We start from the raw sequence: 22,069 nt of genomic DNA, 5'->3' as shown, positions 1-22,069 counted from the left end.
TATTTCGTAGTAGCCTGGCTCCAGTCTGCTGACATGCTGCTTAAGCCAACTTTCTGGCCTCATTATTTACCTAGTCCTTACAGCAGTTGGTCCACAGGACCATGAAGTTAAATACCTCTTGCCCACACCTCTTGCTGTCCCCGTGATTTTAACATATTCACCAGTGAGGTGTGATACCAGCAATGCTGGGCTGACTCGCAGATTGTGATCCATGATTCGTGTCTTTTTGCTGTTGCCTGGGAGAAGGCTGACAAAGAGAGTGAGCAGTATCACGTTTTCCACACTGCTGAGATGCTCACTGTGTGCTGTCAGATCTGGTTACTTGAGATGTCACCATTCATCTGCCTTCCTTAATGAGGCATTCAACTGTACTGTACTGTAGTGTGGTGGTTATGTTACTGGACTGCTAATCCAGACAACCTCAATTCAAACTCTACAAGGGCAGTTTGAGAATTTCACATTGTAAAAAAATGTATCCTTTCATGTGATGTGGACGTCGCTAGCTAGCCCAATATTTATTGCCCAATTATAATTGCCCTTGAGAAGGTGGTGATGGCGGCGCAGTGGTTAGCATTGCTGCCTCACGGCACTGAGGAGCTGGGTACAATCCCGGCTCTGGGTCACTGTCCCTGTGGAGTTTGCACATTCTCCCAGTGTCTGTGTTGGTCTCACCCCCACAACCCAAAGATGTGCAGGGTAGGTGGATTGGCCACGCTAAACTGCCCCTTAATCAGAAACAAATTAACTGGGTACTCTAAATTTATTTTTTTAAAGTTAAATGGTCCTTGAATTATATTTGTTTGTGTTATTGGAATATATAGTTGCAGGTGTAGGTAGTAAGTTAAAGTTTTCCTTTTAGTTAAAAACTGTTAACTGTAGGGCAGCACGGTGGCGCAGTGGTTAGCACTACTGCCTCACGGCGCCGAGGTCCCAGGTTCGATCCCGGCCCTGGGTCACCGTCCATGTGGAGTTTGCACATTCTCCCCGTGTTTGTGTGGGTTTCGGCCCCACAACCCAAAAGATGTGCAGGGTAGGTGGATTGGTCACACTAAATTGCCCCTTAATTGGAAAAAATGAACTAGGTACTCCAAATTTATTTTTAAAAAGAACTGTTAAAGTTATTTGTTTGTTGCAAATGTGACTGGTGACTGATTCTGTATTTAAATTAAAATTTGTTTTAACATAAAAGATGCCTATGGGTCAGTGTTATCACTCCTGTGGTGCTGTCACATTTCCTCACAGTTTTACAAATTGGTTCCCATCCGTGATCCTAACAATTAAGAAAAAACTTGCAAAAAGAATCAAGAGAAATACCACTTGTGCTTCCCTTACATTGCACAAGCAGAAATACCCCAGAGAAACAGTTAACGTTACAAGTCTGTTTGACTCTTTCTTTACAGCTAAAGAGAGGGGAAACACGTCGGATTGTATACTGTATAAGAGGATGCAGAGTAGAGTAAAAGGTAGGAATAGATGGGAACCGGGTTGGACAAAAGACAAAGCAAGTGTGAATGATGGTGTGTGAGCTGATGCTGGAATAAAGGTAAGATAACAGAATGTGTTATCTGATCTGATTGTAGCATGTGAGGCGATCTGGCATATTCAATCTTTTAGGGAAACTAAAAATGGGTAATAGATACTGGCATTGTCAGCAACACCCACATCCCGACAATAAATTTAAAAGCACAACTCTTTTACCTGGTAAAAGTTCAGAATATTCTATCCCTGACACCAATGTTCTCTTGGTGCCCTGTTCAATATTTCTTTCTCAGCCAACAGGACTTAAACAGATCATTTTGTCCTCAGATTGGAGTTTGTGGGAATCTTGCTGCATGCAAATTGCTGCCATGTTTTCTATTAAAGTGAAGTTTAGTCAAAAAGTATTTGACTAGCTGCAAAAGTGGGAAATTCTGAAAGGTGTTCTATAAATGCATGTTCTGATTTTCATTGGTGTGATGGTTAATTGGTTAAGCAGAGGATTAGCCCACATTTACTGAACATTTTTTGTTGTAATGATTATCAAGGCTGGTAAATACCATTGAGATGAATAATGATACTGACCTGCACTCTATATATTGTTTATGCAGTAGGTTAAAGTGTTGAGGAGTCACGGAATCATTCAAGAACAGGCAAAATCAGTATTGAGGCTATGTAGATACAATTTGTTAAATATTCCATTTGTCTAATGCTAATCCAGACCAGGTTGTGGCTGAAAAACACAGAAGTCACCATCAACTGCAGTGAGTGAAGTCCTTCGAATGAGTTTGTCCTCTCTGCAGTCTCCTGCAGGGAGCCTGGGTTAGAACGGTTGGTTGGTTTTCCTAGTTTTTAAATTTACTTCCCCCACCCAGTAATGCTGACAAAGGAATTTGCTAATTGACTGGGGCACTCAAGAATATTGTGACTTACTGACTTCTGTCTGCAGCAATGTATGTGGAAAAGATTGCCTTTTGGGCAGCACGGTGGCGCAGTGGTTAGCACTGCTGCCTCATGAGGCCGAGGTCCCAGGTTCGATCCCGGTTCTGGCCAATCCACCTACCCTGCACGTCTTTGGGTTGTGGGGGTGAAACCCATGCAGACATGTGGAGAATGTGCAAATTCCACACGGACAGTGACTCAGGGCTGGGATTCAAACCCGGGTCCTCAGCGCCGCAGTCCCAGTGCTAACCACTGCACCACATGCTGCCCCTGGCAAAACAGCACCTTTGTTTAACATCTCAAAGATTGCACCTCCAGCAGTGCAGGACTCCCTCAGTGCTATACTGGAGGGTCAACATAGATTGTTGTGTCCTGGTTCAGGAATGGAGCTGTGAACACACAACCTTCTGACTTAGAAGTGAGTGTTATCCAGTGGGCCATGGCTGATACCATTGCATGTTCCTGGCCCCATGCCTCTAGCGGAGTCAGACACAGCCTCTGGAGTCATCCAGGAATTACTGTGGGAAACCTCAATTCGGAAGAGATCACTCAATCCACTTGGAGCTACGAATGTCCTTCTCATGTCCTCTGTTTTTCTCAGGCAACAAGGTCACAATCCAGGGAATTCCTACAGTGCAGCAGGAGGCCATTTGGCCCATTGAGTCCGCACCTACTGTCCTAATGCTCACCATACCTAGGCCCGCTCACCGCCATATCCCCATCCTCCCCTCCATATCCTCATTCTCTGCCCCCCCCCCACATCCTTGCACTGTAGGAGGACACCCATGCAGACACAGGGAGAATGTGCTAACTTCACAGACACCCAAGGCTGGAATCGAACCAGGGTTCACACGCTGAGGCATTAGTGCGAACCACTGCCCCACCGTGCTGCCCATACCATTTGTTAAAATTAATTTCCTTCCCAGTCAACAAATTGCAGCTGAATTCAAAAAATGACAAATAATCGATGTGAATAATGAGTGGATAATTATTGTTTCAATGTTCTGGTTTTTACTGACCTACAGTCCCTCTTGGTTTCGGCAGGAAGATGAAGAAAGCTTATTATCTAAATGGCGGGGTTGCAGAGTCTGAGGTGCAGAGGGATCTGGGTGTCCTAGTGCATGAATCACAAAGGTTAGTATGCAGGTACAGCAAGTAAATCGCAAAGTTAATAGAATGTTATCACTTATTGTGAGGGGAATTGAAGACAAAAGTAGGGAGGTTATGCTTCAGGTGTGCAGGGTGTTGGTGAGACCAGATTTGTGGAGTTCTATGTACAATATTGGTCTCCTTATTTAAAGATGTAAATGCGATGGAAGCAGTTCAGAGAAGGTTTACTGGACTACTGCCTGGATTGGGTGCGCTGCCTCAGGAGGAAGGTTGGACTGGTATTTGCTGGAGTTTAGAAGCGTAAGTGACGACTTGACAAACAAATAAGATCCTGAAGGGCCTTTTCAGGGTGGATTTGGAGAGGATGTTTCCTCTTGCAGGAGAATCTCCATCCAAGGGTCACTATTTTTAAAAATAAGGGTTCGGCAATTTAAAACGGAGACAAGGAAAAATATTTTCTCTCAGAGGATCATGAGTCTTTGGAACACTCTTCCTGAAAATGTGATGGAAACAGAGTCTTTGAATATTTGTAAGGCAGAGGTGTGTAGATTCTTGCTAAGCAAGGGAGGGTGATAAGTTATTGAGGGTGGGCGACATGCAGATTTGAGGTTACGATCGGATCAGCCATCATCTTATTCAATGGTGGAAGAGTACCAGTCTCCCCGAACAGGCGCCGGAATGTGGCGACTAGGGGCTTTTCACAGTAACTTCATTGAAGCCTACTCGTGACAATAAGCAATTTTCATTTTCATTTCAAGAGGCTGAATGCTCTACCCCTGTTCCTTGTTTGTATGTGTAGGACACAGCCATGACACAAGGACTCAGATTAGAGGCCTTCTCCCAGTTGTGTACCACAGTACGAGACGGTGGCCTGTGTGCACTCAGGGTTAGTACTGATACTGACCTTGATTTTGCTGTCATTCATTGATCATCTGAGCGTATAGGAATAGAGAGGAATGTGATTTGTAACACATAAACTGGACCAATTACAGCCAGTGCACACAGTATCTGGTGCAGAGTAATTAACACGAATGACTCAAATCAGACTCTCAGCGCAGGCAGCTAACCCTGCAAATAACTCCGGCAGAAACAAAGCTGTGGATCTATGCTGGGGATGGGAAAGAGTTGAGAACCAGCAAGGACAGAGGTTGTCAATATTTCCTTAACATCTCTGAGAGCCTGCTACTTGTATGTTTTAAATATTTAATTGTCAGGTTTAAGCTAAAAAGGATGATCCTTCTGAAAATAATCCTCAGCCATCGTGCCAAGTTTGCCAGTGTTGGGTAGTTTTTCCGGAAGTTAGTTAGAATGTGGTGGAGGTGAATAGCAGAGATGTATTTGGCAAACTAGGTAGAAACTCGAAGGGGAAAGGTACGGAGAGCAACGCCGATCGAGTTTAATAAGCTACAAAATTATGAGGGGCATAGACAGAGTGGATAGTCAGAGACTTTTTCCCAGGGTAGAGTCAATTACTAGGGGGCATAGGTTTAAGGTGCGAGGGGCAAGGTTTAGAGGAGATGTACGAGGCAAGTTTTTTACCCAGAGGGTAGTGGATGCTTGGAACTCACTGCCAGAGGAGGTGGTGGAAGCAGGAACGATAGTGACATTTAAGGGGCATCTTGACAAATACATGAATAGGATGGGAATAGAGGGATATGGACCCAGGAAGGGTAGAAGATTTTGGTTTGGAAGGGCAGCATGGTCAGTGCAGTCTTGGAGGGCCAAAGGGCCTGTTCCTGTGCTGTACTTTTCTTTGTTCTTTGTAACAGTAACTTGCATTTTGATACCACCTTTCGCACAGTAATGTCCTCAGGTATTTCACAGAAGAATTATCAAATAAAACCTGACACCCAGCCATGTAAGGAAATATTAGCGCAGATGACCACAAGATGTAGAAAATTTAAATAAAATTGTAAAAGAGTGAGAGAGGCAGTGAACTTTTGGGAGTTCAGATATTTCTTGGGGATTGTAGGATTGAAGGTGGTTAGCAGAGATAGGGAGGGGAGATGCCAGAGTGATATGAGAATTTTAAAATCGAAGCATTGCTGGGAGCCAATGAGTACAGGGTGACTGTCAGGAAATAAAGGCAGTTTTAAGTAATTATGTGAGCATTATAAAAAAGGTAGAACTTCAAGTAAGTTTAATGGTGTTGCTGTAGGGCAGCACGGTGGCGCAGTGGTCGCACTGCAGTCTCACAGCACGGACGTCCCAGGTTCAATCCTGGCTCTGGGTCACTGTCCGTGTGGAGTTTGCACATTCTCCCCGTGGTTGTCCCACAACCCAAAGGTTGTGCAGGGTAGGTGGATTGGCCACGCTAAATTGCCCCCTAAATTGGAAAAAAATGAATTGGGTACTCTAGATTTTTAAAAAGAAAACAAATTGTGTTGCTGCATTTGAAAGGGTTAATAACTTCAGTTTGGTTCAGATTCCCGTACCAGCCTCCCCAGACAGGCGCCGGAATGTGGCGACTAGGGGCTTTTCACAGTAACTTCATTGAAATCTACTCGTGACAATAAGCGATTTTAATTTCATTTCACATGGTAATGAGGGTATATGACGTTAAAGCAAATACAAGGGTTTCAAAAACTAGGCTGTTGCTTTGCAACCAGGGGCCACACTGAGGTGGGAAGAACTTAGTGCCAGAAGGAGCTGAACACAAGACAAGGAACTGCATAGAGCAGATTTTTCAAGAAGCCCCAGAATCCAGGGAATGCAACAGGAGAGTCCCAGGAAGATTGTGAAGTTAAAAGGGTATAAAATTGTAATTTGAATAGGCAGCACGGTGGTGCAGTGGTTAGCGCTGCTGCCTCAGGCCACCAAGGACCCGGGTTCGATCCCAGCCCCAGGCCACTGTCTGTGTGGAGTTTGCACATTCTCCCCCTGTCTGCGTGATCATACTTCCACAACCTCCAAAAAATGTGCAGGGTAGGTGATTTGGCTATGCTAAATTGGAAAAAAAGATTTAGGTACGCTTAACTTTAAAAAAATTGGGGCAGCATGGTGGCACAGTGGTTAGCATTGCTGCCTACGGCACTGAGGACCCGGGTTTGAATCCCGGCCCTGGGTCACTGTCCATGTGGAGTTTGCACATTCTCCCCGTGTCTGCGTGGGTTTCACCCCCACAACCCAAAGATGTGCAGGATAGGTAGATTGGCCGCTCTAAATTGGAAAAAATAATTGGGTACTCTAAAAATGTTTTTTAAAAATTTGAACAAGGTCCTTTTCAGGAAATGAAAAGGGTCCGAACTGAAGAGACAGCTTCAGGAACCAGATTTTAATTTAGCTATGGAGAAGCCAGATATCCAAGGTACCAAAAGATTGGTGACAACCTTTTAAAAATAAATTCCAAAAGGGGCAATTTAGCGTGGCCTGCTGCATATCTTTGGGTTGTGGGAGTGAGACTTGTGCAGACAGGAGGAGAATGTGCAAATTCCACACAAGGCCGTGATCCGGGTCCTCTGTGCCGTGAAGCAGCAGTGGATTGGATTTGTTAAAACTTCATACAGCCCGTGAGGCAGTGGTGTTTTATTGGCATGGCTGGGTACCTGAGAGATTGTGTGAATTGCAATTGACGATCCAGGGCAGAGAAAAACCAAAAGAAGTTGAAGTCCTGGAAGTGGATTCTTGGTGAAGACATCGAGAGCAAGCATTGTTTGGGAGAAGATTCCAAGGTGTGTTCTTCAAGAGTGGAAACCCTCGTGTGAAAGCCAAGAGTTACAGTGAGTCCACTTGGCTCAATCTTGACAAGCATGTGGGGCATTTAATGAGAAACCTGAAGTTGGTTTTGGTTTCAGAGTGTGGGGTGCCTGACCACCATTTGCCTATTAGTTTACATGGACTGTGTACTTACTAAGATCATAAAATAGATTTTGTAACGTGTCTGTCATCCTTACAAATCTGTACGTGTAAAGGTTTTGCTGGAGTGAAAAAGTAGTGCATTATAGTCAACCTTTTCTTGTTTAATAAATGTTGTATTATTTTGTTACAAATTCACCTGCAGTTCTGTGACTGTTTAATCCACGTCTCTAAACAAAAAATAAAACTTCGGGTCTATTGAGTTGGGTTCCACTCTGGCACCTGACTTGTCCAATAGAACATCAGAAGGGATTGTACAGTGATTCAAAGAGTGACACAGTGGGGTAGATACCAGCAGAGCCATCCTGGGACCAAGATTCAAATCCAGGTCAGACCTAATGGAAGAAACACTGTTGTGGGTAACATGGGTTTAGGTTCTAGTCCAATGTCTGCATTTCAGAATTAATTTGAACTCAGAAGAGTGATTTTGGAATTGAAACACTATCACCTCACGGTAGTATAATTGATGCTACTACTCATTATTGAGATTGAAGGGCTAGGTAGAGGGAGCGACACTCTGCAATCACACCCAGACAACAAGGCCAAACCACATCAAGACAATGAGAATTTGAATTCAGTTTTTAAAAATCTGGAATATACAAAAACAAAACATGCTGGAAAATCTCAGCAGGTCTGACAGCATGCGTGTCTGAAGTCAGGAGAGAGCTGACAAGGAGACGTACAAACCCGAAATGTTAACTCTGTTTCTCGCTCCATAAATACTGCCAGACTTGCTGAGCTTTTACAGCATTTTCTCTTTTTAGGTCAGATTTCCAGCTTCCAAACTATTTTGCTTTAATTCTGGAATCACGCGGGATCAGAGTGACTGCGAAGTTGCTGAAATGTGAAAACCCATTGACTCATCCTATGGAGAAGAAACCTACCATCCTCCCCATTCCGGGTTCATTGGCAAATCCAATGTCACCACCATTGACTACGGGCTTAAGTCACTCAGTTGTATCAAAATTGATAACATGGTTACCAAGGACGGACAATAGATTTCAGAGAACCCACATCCCAAGAATGCATTTAAAAAAGACAATTTCCTGCTTTTAGTAGCGGCTTTTTCAAAATAAATCATTTTAACACTTAGTTGAGTCTCAGTTCTCGTGTTCAGAGATAGGCTGCATGCAGCCTTTTTATAAAAGTGGAGAAAAGGAAAATGCAAAGGTCCCCAGGCCCTTAATGATTTTGGGGGGGGGGGGGGGGGGGGGGGGGGGGGGGGGGGGGGGGGGAGAGAGGAGAGAGAGAGAGAGAGAGAGAGAGAGAGAGAAATAGAAAGAAGAGAAGTAAAAGTCACCCAAACTGTGCAGTTAAGGGTCACAAGGCTGAGGAATCTTGCATTGGTGATCTGCTGCAATGCACTCCATGGTTGACAGTCTGGGTGTGGCACTGGAGGGGGACCAGTGATTGCGAAACTACATCCCAGCGAGGAGCATCTTTGGAGTTTGGGAGAGAAAAGCCAAAACATCACAGTTGCTGCCAGTTTGTGGCCCTTTGTCTGCTTGGTTCCTGCCCTCAGCTTCTAAAACTCATCAATGTAACGTTTAAAACCAGGGAAGAATTTCCTGCACTCGGATGTCTCGTTATTATTTTGCTGTTTCGCAGCCTATAGAACAACTGATACACCAACAGAGGTTTATTAAAATCCTGCTCTAGATGTTAATGCAAAGACGCTCATTGGCCTCAGTGTTTTCCTGTGTAAAAGGGCGAATATAATCGATTCATAATCTTCACATCCAGCATCACAAACCTCACACAAATTCCGAAGATCCCAGTCTGTGCAGAGTGGGATCATCTCTTGCACATAGACGTTCTTGCCTCATTCTTGCCCTCAACCTCCTAGGGGTAAGGGTGTACTGGATCTCGGCCAGGGCTTGGTACCTGTGAAATCAGAGCTCAGGAAGGAGAATATTGCAGACTATTTTGTCAAAAAGACTGGTGTCACCAATATTCTTAGCAAACAATATCATTCACAGGCTTTGTGCAGGTGACAAAATATTCTGAAAAACACCAAGATCCCTCTTTAAAATTCAGCGATTTCTTTCTAAACCTCAGAGTGAAGCAGCTGTCTCGCATTCTGCAGCAGACACAACTCCATAAATAGGTCAATTATTTCCAACACCCATGAACACATCAACACCTCTCCACCTACATGCAGCAGCTTCCGAATCCCAACATCAAAAGCAGTCAGCACGTTTTATTTCTAAACAAATTCACTCCCCCCCCCTCCCCAAAGTAATTGGGTATTTGGCAATTAATTATTTTGCCAAGAAACCAGATTTACAGAAAAAAGGAACATTGTCTCCTTGTGGCAAATGAGTAAAACAGGACTTAAAAATCCAGGACATCGACAGGGAACATCACAATGAACTGCAGCTCCATAATTCCGAAAAATTTTACTTGCAGGATTTTTCATGTCAAGATATATAATTTGTGTCAACAGTGTTTGTGATTGAAGAACTTTCGAGTCATGCTGTTGCACATAGTACAATGCCAAACACAGGTCAGTGGCGATGGATTGTCTTTCTTCATGGTCCTTGGACGTCACACATGGTGACCAGAGGCATTAGAGCCTCTCCCTCAGTCTTTAGTGGTTTTCCAGGGCTTTGGTCAGAAGCTCGTTCAATCTGTTGACCATAGGTCGGGGGTCATCATTCAGCCCCGCAGCGATCATAGCGTTATCATAAATCTGAAAGGAAGAATGCAGAACCATGGTTAGACCAAAGCCCAAATAATCACTGCAGTCTAACCTCCCCCTGCTAACCATAGGCTTTCAAATGCAATCAGGTCGTATGGCTGTGGGAAATTCGCTCCTGGCTGATCTACGCTAAGGTTAGCACATCACCTACATCAACATGGGGAGGGGCATAGAGAAGTGTGACAAGCAGGGAAACATAGAACAGAACAATAAACCGAAAAAGCAGTGCAATGATATAGGAACAAAGAAATAATAACCTGCCTAAGGGCAGGTCCTTTCACAGTCCCATGCACACCTCTCCATTTGCTGCCATTTTCAAGTTCAATGAGAAATGTGACTAGGGAATACACACAGGGTGGTTTCCTGTTGTCTTCCTCATGTGTGCTTAAAGGAAACACAAGTCCTTATCCCAATGACCATAAGACCAGAAGACATAGGAACAGAACTAGGCCACTCGGTCCATCGAGTCTGCTCCGCCATTCAATCATGGCTGATATTTTCTCATTCCCATTCTCCTGCCTTCTCCCCATAACCCCCGATCTCCTTATTAATCAAGAATGGATCTTCTGCCTGTAAGCAACCACTGTCCCTCAAGCTTCTAGTTCATTCACCATTATCACCGAACATTTGCTGGTTCTGCTGTTGTCATGGTTCGTAACCCTGAGACGGGACCCTAATCCAGGCCTGGGAGGAGCAATCGCCCAGAGATCCCGCTACCCTAACAGGAGCAAGGACATCTCGCAAGGTCCACACAGTTGTACATCAGCATATACAATCTGCTAATGATCGAAAGCCATGCAATTTCCCGGGACCGGCTGGTTTGGGCAAAATACACAGGGAATCGGCGTCTAGGTGATTGACACTAGCTGTTGGAAATTGGAATGCCAACTTGCAAAGATGCCGATTCTACAATAATCTGAAAAGGGAGTTAGATGGGTCCTTAACAATGAGAAACTTACAGGATTTTGGACATAAATGTGGGACCAAACACAACTGCCAGCATTGCATGATGGGCCAAATGGTCTCCTGTGCCGTAAAGATTTGATGATTACAGTCCAGGGGATCACTCTGTCCCCTGAGCTTCGGCAGTACCAGCTTTCTGTAAGGGGTTATGTACTACACTGACAAAATAACACATTTTAAAACTCAAGGATGTGGATGTAGCTGGCAAGGCTAGGATTTATCACCCCTAACTTCCCTCTGGGAGGGGGTGAAGAAAAAGTGATTGACATTGTTCCAAGGCAGGATGGAGAGGAAACTACTTTCCGTCGGCCTTGACATCTATTATTATGAAGCGCTTTGAGAGGTTGGTCGTGAGACACATCAACTCCATCTTCCCAGAATGCCTAGATCCACTGCAATTTGCATACTGCCACAACCAGTCCATCGCAGATGCCATCTCCCTGGCCCTACACTCATCCTCGGAGCATCTCGACAACAAGGACTCCTATTCATTGACTACAGCTCTGCCTTCAACATCATAATCCCAGTCAATCTCATATCAAAACTCCAAAACCTAGGACTTGGCTCCTCACTCTGCAACTAGATGCTCGACTTCCTAACCCATAGCCCACAATCAGTAAGGATAAACAACAACACCTCCTCCACGATAGTCCTCAATACCGGGCCCCGCAAGGCTGCGTAGTTAGTCCTCTACTATACTCACTAGACAGACAACTGCGTGGCAAAAGTTGGCTCCAAAGTGGGTTGGATCTCGAACAATGACGAGTGTCAGAATACAGGAGGGAGAGAGAGAACCCAGTGGAGTGGTGTAACGACAACAATCTCTCCCTCAATGTCAGCAAAACAAAAGAGCTGGTCATTGACTTCAGGAAGCAAAGTATCGTACACACCCCTGTCTTTATCAATGGGGCCGAGGTGGAGATGGTTGACAGCTTCAAATTCCTAGCCATGCACCTCAACACCAATCTGTCCTGGTCCACCCACATTGGTGATATGACCAAGAAAGCACAACAGCTCCTATACTTTCTCAGGAAACTAAAGAAATTCGGCATGTCTACATTGACTCTTACCAACTTTTTCAGATGCACCATAGAAAGCATCCTACCTGGCTGCATCTCAGCCTTGTATGGCAACTGCTCAGCCCGAAACTACAGAGAGTCATGAACACAGCCCAGTCCATCACACGAACCCTCCTCCCATCCATAGGCTCTACACCTCCCGCTGCCTGGGGAAAGCGGGCAGCATAATTCAAAAGTCCCTCCCAACCGGCTTACTCACTCTTTCAACTTCTTCCATTTGGCAGGAGATACAAAAGTCTGAGAACACGTGCAGCAGCACGGTGGCGCAGTGGGTTAGCACTGCTGCCTCACGGCGCCGAGGTCCCAGGTTTGATCCCGGCTCTGGGTCACTGTCCGTGTGGAGTTTGCACGTTCTTTCCGTGTTTGCGTGGGTTTCACCCCACAACTCAAAAGATGGGCAGGTTGGGAGGATTGGCCATGCTAGATTGCCCCTTAATTGGAAAAAAACAAATTGGGTACTCTAAATTTATAAAAAAAAGTCTGAGAACACACACTAGCAGATTCAAATACAGCTTCTTCCTGACTCCTAAACGGCCCTCTTATGGACTGACCTGATTAATACTACGTTCCTGTATGCTTCACCCGATGCCGGTGTCTATGTATTTACATTGTGTATTTATGTTTACCCGGAGGTATTTTCTGTTCATGTATGGAATGATCTGTCTGAACTGTACGCAGAACCATACCTTTCACTGTACCTCAGTACACCTGATAATAACCAAATCCAAATTGCCACATCTTTTGAGACCTATGGGTGTAGACCATCTGCTCATGAGGATTTCTCAGCCTTTAGGTCGACTAGCTTTCCATAATAGGATCGGAGTGCAGCATACACATAAAAGCCTTTTAGCTAGCGGTGGGAAATCTGCGGCCCGGGGGCCCAGGGTCCCGGGTGCAGGCCATGAAGCATTTTGTTGACCGGTGCCCACGTGCAGGGCTGCAGCATTCCACTGATTTCCATCCGCGTTGGTTTTTTCCGACCGGTACGGCTGAAGCGATAGGCATGTGAAACAAGGGCAAGTGAAGCGTGGTACGTGCTGATTGCTCACAACATTGACTGTGAGAGCCGTGCGCTCCTATGCCCAATGTATAATTTTTTGACCACTTGAAGTTGATGACAGTTCCATTCACGTATGAATGATGAAGCATTTTCTATAACTCATTATGAAATATTCAGCGTGTATTAAATGTATTCAATCTTATTCAAGGGTCACAGTGAGTGAACATGCCCGATTTTAATCTTGCGACCCGCTGGATGAAGGAGGCCCACTCATTAGCCTAAATTGCCCAGAACTGCTTTAACCCAATGCTCAGTGACCTGCAGAGAGAGGACAAATCAAATCCCTAAAATCCCAATGCCCCTCTCCTCCCACTCAAACAGCACTGGTCCATCTCCACGCAGCTGGCTTTACTACAGAAACAGCAAGCCTTATTCCTCAAGAAAAAAAATAATCTGCAACTCAAAATGTCTGGTCATTTGCTTTTAGTTGCTGCAGTCCCAACCTCTACCAGCAAAGACGCTGCATCACTACTTTACTCAGCTCACTTTCACCACCATGTGGCAGGCAGTCAGCACTGCAGCCACTGCAATACAGCACGATCTGCACCAAAAGGAGACATTTTGTCATCATTCCGGGTGATGACAGTGTCAGTGGCTGCAATAATGAAACACTGAACATGGCAGCAGACTGACATGCCTATACTCCTTCATAAATCGGGGGACTTGTCATGGAAGCCACAGAACAGTTTTCTTTGTTCCTAATTCTCAGTTTGAATACAAAGGCAGGATGCATTACACAGAATGATTAAACATTTAATGACAACAAGGTATTTGGAGGTTTAGATTCCCCACTGCACTGATATACCTCCGAGGGAGCAGAGGAAGTCACAATGCCACCTGTCCGAGGATGGAAGACCGTTTGCTTCTCTTATCGTTCTTTCCGGTCTCAGCCATACCTCTCTCTGACCCGAGTCCGATGGTCATGGGTTTGACACTCCATTGACCTGGGCTGCAGATTCAAGGCTGATCCCCTAATCCTGTGACTGAGGGAGGGCTGCATTCTCGCAAGGGGCGTCCCGAGGGAGGGCTGCATTCTCGATAGGGTAGTACTGAGGGAGGGCTGCGCTGTCGGATAGTCAGTCCCGAGGGAGGGCTGCATTCTCGATAGGGTAGTACTGAGGGAGGGCTGCACTGTCGGATAGTCAGTCCCGAGGGAGGGCTGCATTCTCGATAGGGTAGTACTGAGGGAGGGCTGCGCTGTCGGATAGTCAGTCCCGAGGGAGGGCTGCATTCTCGATAGGGTAGTACTGAGGGAGGGCTGCGCTGTCGGATAGTCAGTCCCGAGGGAGGGCTGCATTCTCGATAGGGTAGTACTGAGGGAGGGCTGCACTGTCGGATAGTCAGTCCCGAGGGAGGGCTGCACTGGTGAGGGTCAGTCCCGAGGGAGGCTGCATTGTCGGAGGGTCAGTCCCGAGGGAGGGCTGCACTGTCGGAGGGTCAGTACTGAGGGAGGGCTGCACTGTCAGAGGATCAGTACTGAGGGAGGGCTGCACTGTCAGAGGGTCAGTACTGAGGGAGGGCTGCACTGTCGGATAGTCAGTCCCGAGGGAGGGCTGCACTGTCGGATAGTCAATCCCGCGGGAGGGCTGCACTGTCGGAGGGTCAGTCCCGAGGGAGGGCTGAATTGTCGGAGGGTCAGTCCTGAGGGAGGCCTGCACTGTCGGAGGGTCAGTTCCGAGGGAGGGCTGCACTGTCAGAGGGAGGGCTGCACTGGCGGAGGGTCAGTACCGAGGGAGGGCTGCACTGTCAGAGGGAGGGCTGCACTGGCGGAGGGTCAGTACCGAGGGAGGGCTGCACTGTCAGAGGGAGGGCTGTACTGTCGGAGGGTCAGTTCCGAGGGAGGGCTGCACTGTCAGAGGGAGGGCTGCACTGGCGGAGGGTCAGTACCGAGGGAGGGCTGCACTGTCAGAGGGAGGGCTGCACTGGCGGAGGGTCAGTACCGAGGGAGGGCTGCACTGTCAGAGGGAGGGCTGCACTGGCGGAGGGTCAGTACCGAGGGAGGGCTGCACTGTCAGAGGGAGGGCTGCACTGGCAGAGGGTCAGTACCGAGAGAGGGCTGCACTGTCAGAGGGAGGGCTGCACTGGCGGAGGGTCAGTACCGAGGGAGGGCTGCACTGTCAGAGGGAGGGCTGCACTGGCAGAGGGTCAGTACCGAGGGAGGGCTGCACTGTCAGAGGGAGGGCTGCACTGTCAGAGGGAGGGCTGCACTGGCGGAGGGTCAGTACCGAGGGAGGGCTGCACTGTCAGAGGGAGGGCTGCACTGGCGGAGGGTCAGTACCGAGGGAGGGCAGCACTGTCGGAGGGTCAGTACCGAGGGAGGGCAGCACTGTCGGAGGGTCAGTCCTGAGGGAGGGCTGCACTGTCAGAGGGAGGGCTGCAGTGGCGGAGGGGCAGTCCTGAGGGAGGGCTGCACTGGCGGAGGGTCAGTACCGAGGGAGGGCTGCATTGTCGGAGGGTCAGTCCGGAGGGAGCTGCACTGGCAGAGGGCAGCATGAGGGAGCGTCGCTCTGTTTCATGCCTTAAGCTGTAACCTGGTTGTCACCAGCAGCATCACGGTCACAGGCTTAGGGCAGATCAATGCACAGGTGACTGGGTAGCTGCACTCACCTGGTCAAGTAGTAGCTGTGCTAGCTTTGGATTCTTGTCTCGCAATTCATTCAGTTTCTTTATCAGAGTGTGACTGAAAGACAGGGTACAAGTCAATGAGTGAATGTATCCTCTACAAAGCCAAAATGACCACGATGTGCACATACAAACCTACTGTGCTGAGGGGGATCTGGGCAGAGAGGGGGTGGGAAGAGCGAGAGACTGAAGTTGAGAGGGAGAGTGAGAGAGAGAGAGGAAGAAACGAGAGAGAGAGAGAGAGGAGGAAGCGAGAGAGAGAGAGAGAGAGAGAAGCGAGAGAGAAAGAGAGAGGGGGAAGCTAGAAAGAGAGAGGGAAGCGACAGAGAGGGAGGGAAGCGAGAGAGAGGGGGGAAGCGAGAGAGAGGGAAGCGAGAGAGAGAGAGGGTAGCGAGAGAGAGAGGGTAGCGAGAGAGAGAGGGTAGCGAGAGAGAGAGAGAGAGAGAGAGGGAAGCGAGAGAGAGGGGGAAGCAAGAGAGAGAGAGGGGGGAAGTGAGAGAGAGAGAGGGGGAAGCGAGAGAGAGAGAGGGGGAAGTGAGAGAGAGAGAGAGGGGGAAGTGAGAGAGAGAGAGAGGGGGAAGTGAGAGAGAGAGGGGGGGAAGTGAGAGAGAGGGGGAAAGCGAGAGAGAGAGAGAGGGGGAAGCGAGAGAGAGAGGGGGGGAAGCGAGAGAGAGAGAGGGGGGAAGCGAGAGAGAGAGGGGGGGGAAGTGAGAGAGGGGAAAGCGAGAGAGAGGGAAGCAAGAGAGAGAGAGGGGGAAAGCGAGAGAGAGAGGGGGGAAGCGAGAGAGAGAGAGGGGGGAAGCGAGAGAGAGAGAGGGGGAAGCGAGAGAGAGAGGGGGAAGCGAGAGAGAGAGGGGGAAGCGAGAGAGAGAGGGGGGAAGCGAGAGAGAGAGGGGGGAAGCGAGAGAGGGGAAAGCGAGAGAGGGAGAAGCGAGAGAGGGAGAAGCAAGAGAGGGAGAAGCGAGAGAGGGAGAAGCGAGAGAGGGAGAGCGAGAGAGGGAGAAGCGAGAGAGGGAGAAGCGAGAGAGGGAGAAGCGAGAGAGGGAGAAGCGAGAGAGGGAGAAGCGAGAGAGGGAGAAGCGAGAGAGGGAGAGGGGGAAGCAAGAGAGAGAGAGGGGGAAGCAAGAGAGAGGGAGAGAGGGGGAAGCGAGAGGGAGAGAGGGGGAAGCGAGAGAGAGAGGGGGAAGCGAGAGAGAGAGGGGGAAGCGAGAGAGAGGGGGGGGAAGCGAGAGAGAGAGGGGGAAGCGAGAGAGGGGAAAGCGAGAGAGGGAAAAGCGAGAGAGGGAAAAGCGAGAGAGGGAGAAGCGAGAGAGGGAGAAGCGAGAGAGGGAGAAGCGAGAGAGGGAGACGCGAGAGAGGGAGAAGCGAGAGAGGGAGAAGCGAGAGAGGGAGAAGCGAGAGAGGGAGAAGCGAGAGAGGGAGAAGCGAGAGAGGGAGAAGCGAGAGAGGGAGAAGCGAGAGAGGGAGAAGCGAGAGAGGGAGAAGCGAGAGAGGGAGAAGCGAGAGAGGGAGAAGCGAGAGAGGGAGAAGCGAGAGAGGGAGAAGCGAGAGAGGGAGAAGCGAGAGAGGGAGAAGCGAGAGAGAGAGAGAGGGGGAAGCAAGAGAGAGAGAGGGGAAGCAAGAGAGAGAGAGGGGGAAGCGAGAGAGAGGGAGAGAGGGGGAAGCGAGAGGGAGAGAGGGGGAAGCGAGAGGGAGAGAGGGGGAAGCGAGAGAGGGGAAAGCGAGAGAGGGGAAAGCGAGAGAGAGAGGGGAAAGCGAGAGAGAGAGGGAGAAGCGAGAGAGAGGGGAGAAGCGAGAGAGAGGGAGAAGCGAGAGAGAGGGAGGGAAGCGAGAGAGAGGGAGAAGAGGGAGAGAGGGGGAAGCGAGAGAGACAGAGCGAGAGAGGGGAAGCGAGAGAGAGAGGAGGAGGCGAAAGAGAGAGGGGGAAGTAAGAAAGAGAGAGAGAGAGGGAGAAACGAGAGAGAGAGAGAGAGAGAGAGAGGAGGAAACGAGAGAGAGGGAGAAGTGAGAGAGGGGGAAGCGAGAGATAGAGATAGAGGGGGAGAAGCAGAGAGAGAGAGAGAGAGCGAGAGAGGAAAGAGAGAATGGGAGAAAGAGAGAGAGAGATAGAGAGGGGGTAGAGAGCAAGGGGGGAAGTGAGAGAGAAGGAGCAGGGGAGAGGCGATGCAGCAGGGGCGAGAGATGGAATAGAGCGGGGTGGCAGCGATGGAGCGGGGGGGCAGATGGAGCGGGGGCACAGATGGAGCGGGGGCACAGATGGAGCGGGGGCACAGATGGAGCGGGGGCACAGATGGAGCGGGGGCACAGATGGAGCGGGGGCACAGATGGAGCGGGGGCACAGATGGAGCGGGGGCACAGATGGAGCGGGGGCACAGATGGAGCGGGGGCACAGATGGAGCGGGGGCACAGATGGAGCGGGGGCACAGATGGAGCGGGGGCACAGATGGAGCGGGGGCACAGAGAAGGAGTTATTATAACAATAATTTTCATTGTCCCAAGTAGGCTTACATTAACACTGCAATGAAGTTACTGTGAAAAACCCCAGGTCGCCACATTCTGGCACCTGTTCAGGTACACAGAGGGAGAATTCAGAATGTCCAAATTAACTAACAAGCGCGTCTTTGGACTGTGGGAGCAAACCGGAGCACCCGGAGGAAAACCCCGCAGACACGGGGTGAACGTGCAGACTCCACACAGACAGTGACCCCAACTGGGAATCGAGCTTGGGGCCCTGACGCTGTGAAGCCATAGTGCTAACCACTATGAAACCGTGCTGCCCATTGGGGAGTGGAGAAGGAGTGGGGGGGGGGGGGGGGTGAACTGCGGTTGCCAGGATAGAAAGCGTCAGGGAAGAACGGGAGGAGGAAAGGGGAGCATGGAGAGACAGACTGACAAGCGGTAGAGAGAGTGACAATGAAAGAGAGAGAGTGAGAGATGTCTCTTCACCACCTTTTTCAGAGTGATTACTTGTGCAGGAAGAGTGCCCCCTTCTTTTCCCACTCAACACCCCAGCCCCGTGGCCCAGCCTGGCACCAGAAGCACCTTACCTAGCATTGATTTCCAGGGTAGGCTGCAGAATCTGTGCCCGCTCCTCACTGGTCTTGGCCAGCTGCTGTGTACGCAGGAAGTGCCGCGCAGCACCCATCTCTAGCAGGGTTACCATAGCAGGATGTGTGTCCAACCGTGGCGTCAACTGGTTAACACATGGGGCAGAAAGCAAACCTGAATTTGTTTGATGACACAAACCAAGGCGCCGTCAAAATATTCACACACTAACTCCAGAACAGTGTCTATCTGTGTCTCAGACAACACTCTCCCGAAACCAACATCACTAAAACAAGAGGGTCGAGTCAATTATCCAATTAGAAATGCATAACATTTGTTAAATATCGGCCAATCTTTTAGTATTATTCTGTGATATTTTTCCGTGGGATCTTCCTGGTTGACATTCACCAATCATATCGGAACTGTATGAGGGAGGAAAGGTGATAAAGATAATGTCAAGAATGGAGAATTATAGCAATGAAGAAAGATTGGATTGGCTCGGGGCTCTTTGAAGGGAGGGGGTGTGTAAAATTGAGGGGCCTGGATGAAGTTGATCGGAAGAATTTAATTCTCTGAGTAGAGGGGTCAATAACAAGGGGAGGTAGATTGAAGATAATTGGCAGAAGGATTAGACAGGAGCTGAGGGGAAGTTATTTTCCCCGCCACATGGAGATGGGGGTCTGGAACTCACTGTCTGAAAGGATGGTAGATGCAGGAACCCGAATCACATTATAATAATTTGGATATGCACCTGAATTGCCTACAGGGCAGCGGAACAGGAGCTAGGAAATAGAGTTCGGCTGACTAGCTCCTTTTCAATCAGCATGGCCAGAATGAGCCAAATAATCGCCTTCTGTGGTGCTAATTCTCAATGTTTGCGCAGCTTGACAAACTTGCTGTCCAGGCTCAGGAGAAGAACCACTTGATGAAGATATTTGAATGGTAACATTGCTCAGGAACAATGGCATTTACACTTACACTGTGTTCTTTAGTCTGCGCTCAATGTTGAACTAAAGCAGTCTGCTTTGTGAAAACGGCTTATTGTTTCATCACCATCATAGGAAGGTAGGGGATACTGTTTGAACAGGTGGTTAAATGTGTACATCTTGGTGGGTTAGTGTCAGAGAATGGGAGCTGTGAAAAACAGCAAAGTGGGTTGTGAGGAATACTGATCACCTGCAGAGAAACGAGGTGTGGCAAAGAACATGATTTGCATATGAAACGCTTCTACTGAAAATCTAGGAACCACTCTGATGTTTCAAACATAGGAAAATGAGGCTATTCAGCCCTCAAGCCCATTCTGCCATTCAATAAGATCATGGCTGATGTGTATCTTAGCTCCACAATCCCTTAATACCTAATAAAACATGATTGATTTCAGATTTCAAGCTAGTAACAGAGCTAATATCTGACTTCTGGGGCGACCATTGAGGCGAGTGCTTGGAGATTTGGTTTTTGGACCTTGGGAGAAATCTAGAAGCATAGGCAGGTGATGCGGGAAGAGCTGCCTCAGGTGATTGAGGTGGCAGTAGCTCCCCTTCGCATGGCAATGGAAAGGATGGAGCAGCAATTGGAGTCACAGGGCACAACGATTCAGGAGGTGGGGAGGGTGGTCTCGGACCACAGCGACCGATTGCCTCTTTAGAGGCAAAAATAGCAATGCTGGCGGAGGCCCACAAAGTGTTGAAGGCCAGGATGATCGAGCAGGAGAGCTGATCCAGGCAGGAGAGCTGATCCAGGCAGGAGAGCTGATCCAGGCAGGAGAGCTGATCCAGGCAGGAGAGCTGATCCAGGCAGGAGAGCTGATCCAGGCAGGAGAGCTGATCCAGGCAGGAGAGCTGATCCAGGCAGGAGAGCTGATCCAGGCAGGAGAGCTGATCCAGGCAGGAGAGCTGATCCAGGCAGGAGAGCTGATCCAGGCAGGAGAGCTGATCCAGGCAGGAGAGCTGATCCAGGCAGGAGAGCTGATCCAGGCAGGAGAGCTGATCCAGGCAGGAGAGCTGATCCAGGCATCAGAACCTGAGGATAGTCGGGTTACCAGAGGAAATTGAAGGTTTGAACACCACAGATTACATGGCAAAGATGTTTTGGAAGCCGAGTCAGGGAAGGTGTCTCTGCAAACTGCCCCCACCAGGGGTTGGGGAAGGATATCAACACCACCCTCCAAGTGGGTTGGGCCCACTGGTTGCTGCACCAGAAGCTGAGATCCGTGCAATCGCCTGTATTTTGACATGGAGCGAATTTTAAAGTGGATGAAGGCCACACGAGTGTAGCTGGAAAGGACGCTCCATTTGAATTTATCAGGATATCACCACTAAACATCAAGCTGGGTTTAACAAGGCCAAATACGGTTCGGAATGCTGTACCGGACAAAACTGTGGGTTACGTTTAAGGACATAGATCATTACTTCAACACACTGGAGGAGGCAAATGACTTAGCGAGGAAGAATAGTCTGGGGGAGAGCACATTGTGGTTATCAGCTGTTATGGAGTTTTTTGAATCTTTACAAGTTCATGTGTCTGTTTCTTAATATTTCGGTAGCACATTGGTTAGCACCGTTGCTTCACAACACCAGGGTCCCAGGTTTGATTCCTGGTTTGGGTCACTGTGCAGAGTCTGCATGTTCGCCCCGTGTCTGCGTGGGTTTCCTCCGGGTGCTCCGATTTCCTCCCACAAGTCCCGAAAGACATGCTTGTTAGGTGAATTGGACAATCTGAATTCTCCCTCAGTGCACCCGAACAGGCGCCGGAGTGCAATGAAGTTACTGTGTAAATCCCCAGTTGCCACACCACGCTGCCTGCTCGGGTACACTGAGGGAGAATTCAGATTGTCCAATTCACCGACCAGCCTGTCTTTCAGTACTTGTTGGTGGAAACCGGAGCACCCGGAGGAAACCCACGCAGACACGGGAAGAACGTGCAGACTCAGCACAGACAGTGGCTCAAGCCGGGAATCAAACCAGCGTTCCTGCTGCTGTGAAGCAACAGTGCTAACCACTGTGCTACCATTGGTGCTGCTGAGCAGATGGACAGGAATCGAATGGCAGCGTTATTATTACCTTAATATTCGCCACTCGTTCTCCAAGTGCATTCCGCATCCACGCCACAAGGCCCTCAGCCTCCGACTCATTCAGGCGCTCAGTCACTATGAAACAATTAATCCTAGTGTTAGTGCAATCACCCATACTGATGAAACTACTGATGTACGGTGATGAA

At 48.8% G+C, this 22,069-nt stretch overlaps 1 protein-coding gene and 1 long non-coding RNA gene across 2 annotated transcripts in view; one reads left to right on the top strand and one right to left on the bottom strand.

Moving 5' to 3' along the window:
* The first annotated feature begins 2,666 nt into the window (after positions 1 to 2,666).
* LOC119978267 lies at positions 2,667 to 7,521 on the top strand. The gene is made up of 2 exons (XR_005463414.1): positions 2,667 to 3,552; positions 7,109 to 7,521. It is a non-coding gene; the product is annotated as an uncharacterized LOC119978267 (long non-coding RNA).
* A 2,045-nt stretch (positions 7,522 to 9,566) lies between these two features.
* Positions 9,567 to 22,069, bottom strand: part of trap1 (TNF receptor-associated protein 1) — a 32,693-nt gene continuing 20,190 nt past the window's right edge. Inside the window, exons 15-18 of the mRNA XM_038819754.1 lie at positions 21,913 to 21,998; positions 18,856 to 19,001; positions 15,794 to 15,866; positions 9,567 to 10,075 (exon numbers count right to left, since the gene is read on the bottom strand). Coding sequence (XP_038675682.1) covers positions 9,974 to 10,075; positions 15,794 to 15,866; positions 18,856 to 19,001; positions 21,913 to 21,998 — 407 coding nt within the window. The 3' untranslated portion in view covers positions 9,567 to 9,973. The remainder of the gene's footprint in view (positions 10,076 to 15,793; positions 15,867 to 18,855; positions 19,002 to 21,912; positions 21,999 to 22,069) is intronic.

The sequence above is a fragment of the Scyliorhinus canicula genome, chromosome 15 (genome assembly GCF_902713615.1).
Source record: "Scyliorhinus canicula chromosome 15, sScyCan1.1, whole genome shotgun sequence".
NCBI classification, from domain to species: domain Eukaryota; kingdom Metazoa; phylum Chordata; class Chondrichthyes; order Carcharhiniformes; family Scyliorhinidae; genus Scyliorhinus; species Scyliorhinus canicula.
The sequence above is the reverse complement of the archived record's forward strand: the minus strand, read 5'-3'. Positions and strand labels throughout refer to the sequence as shown.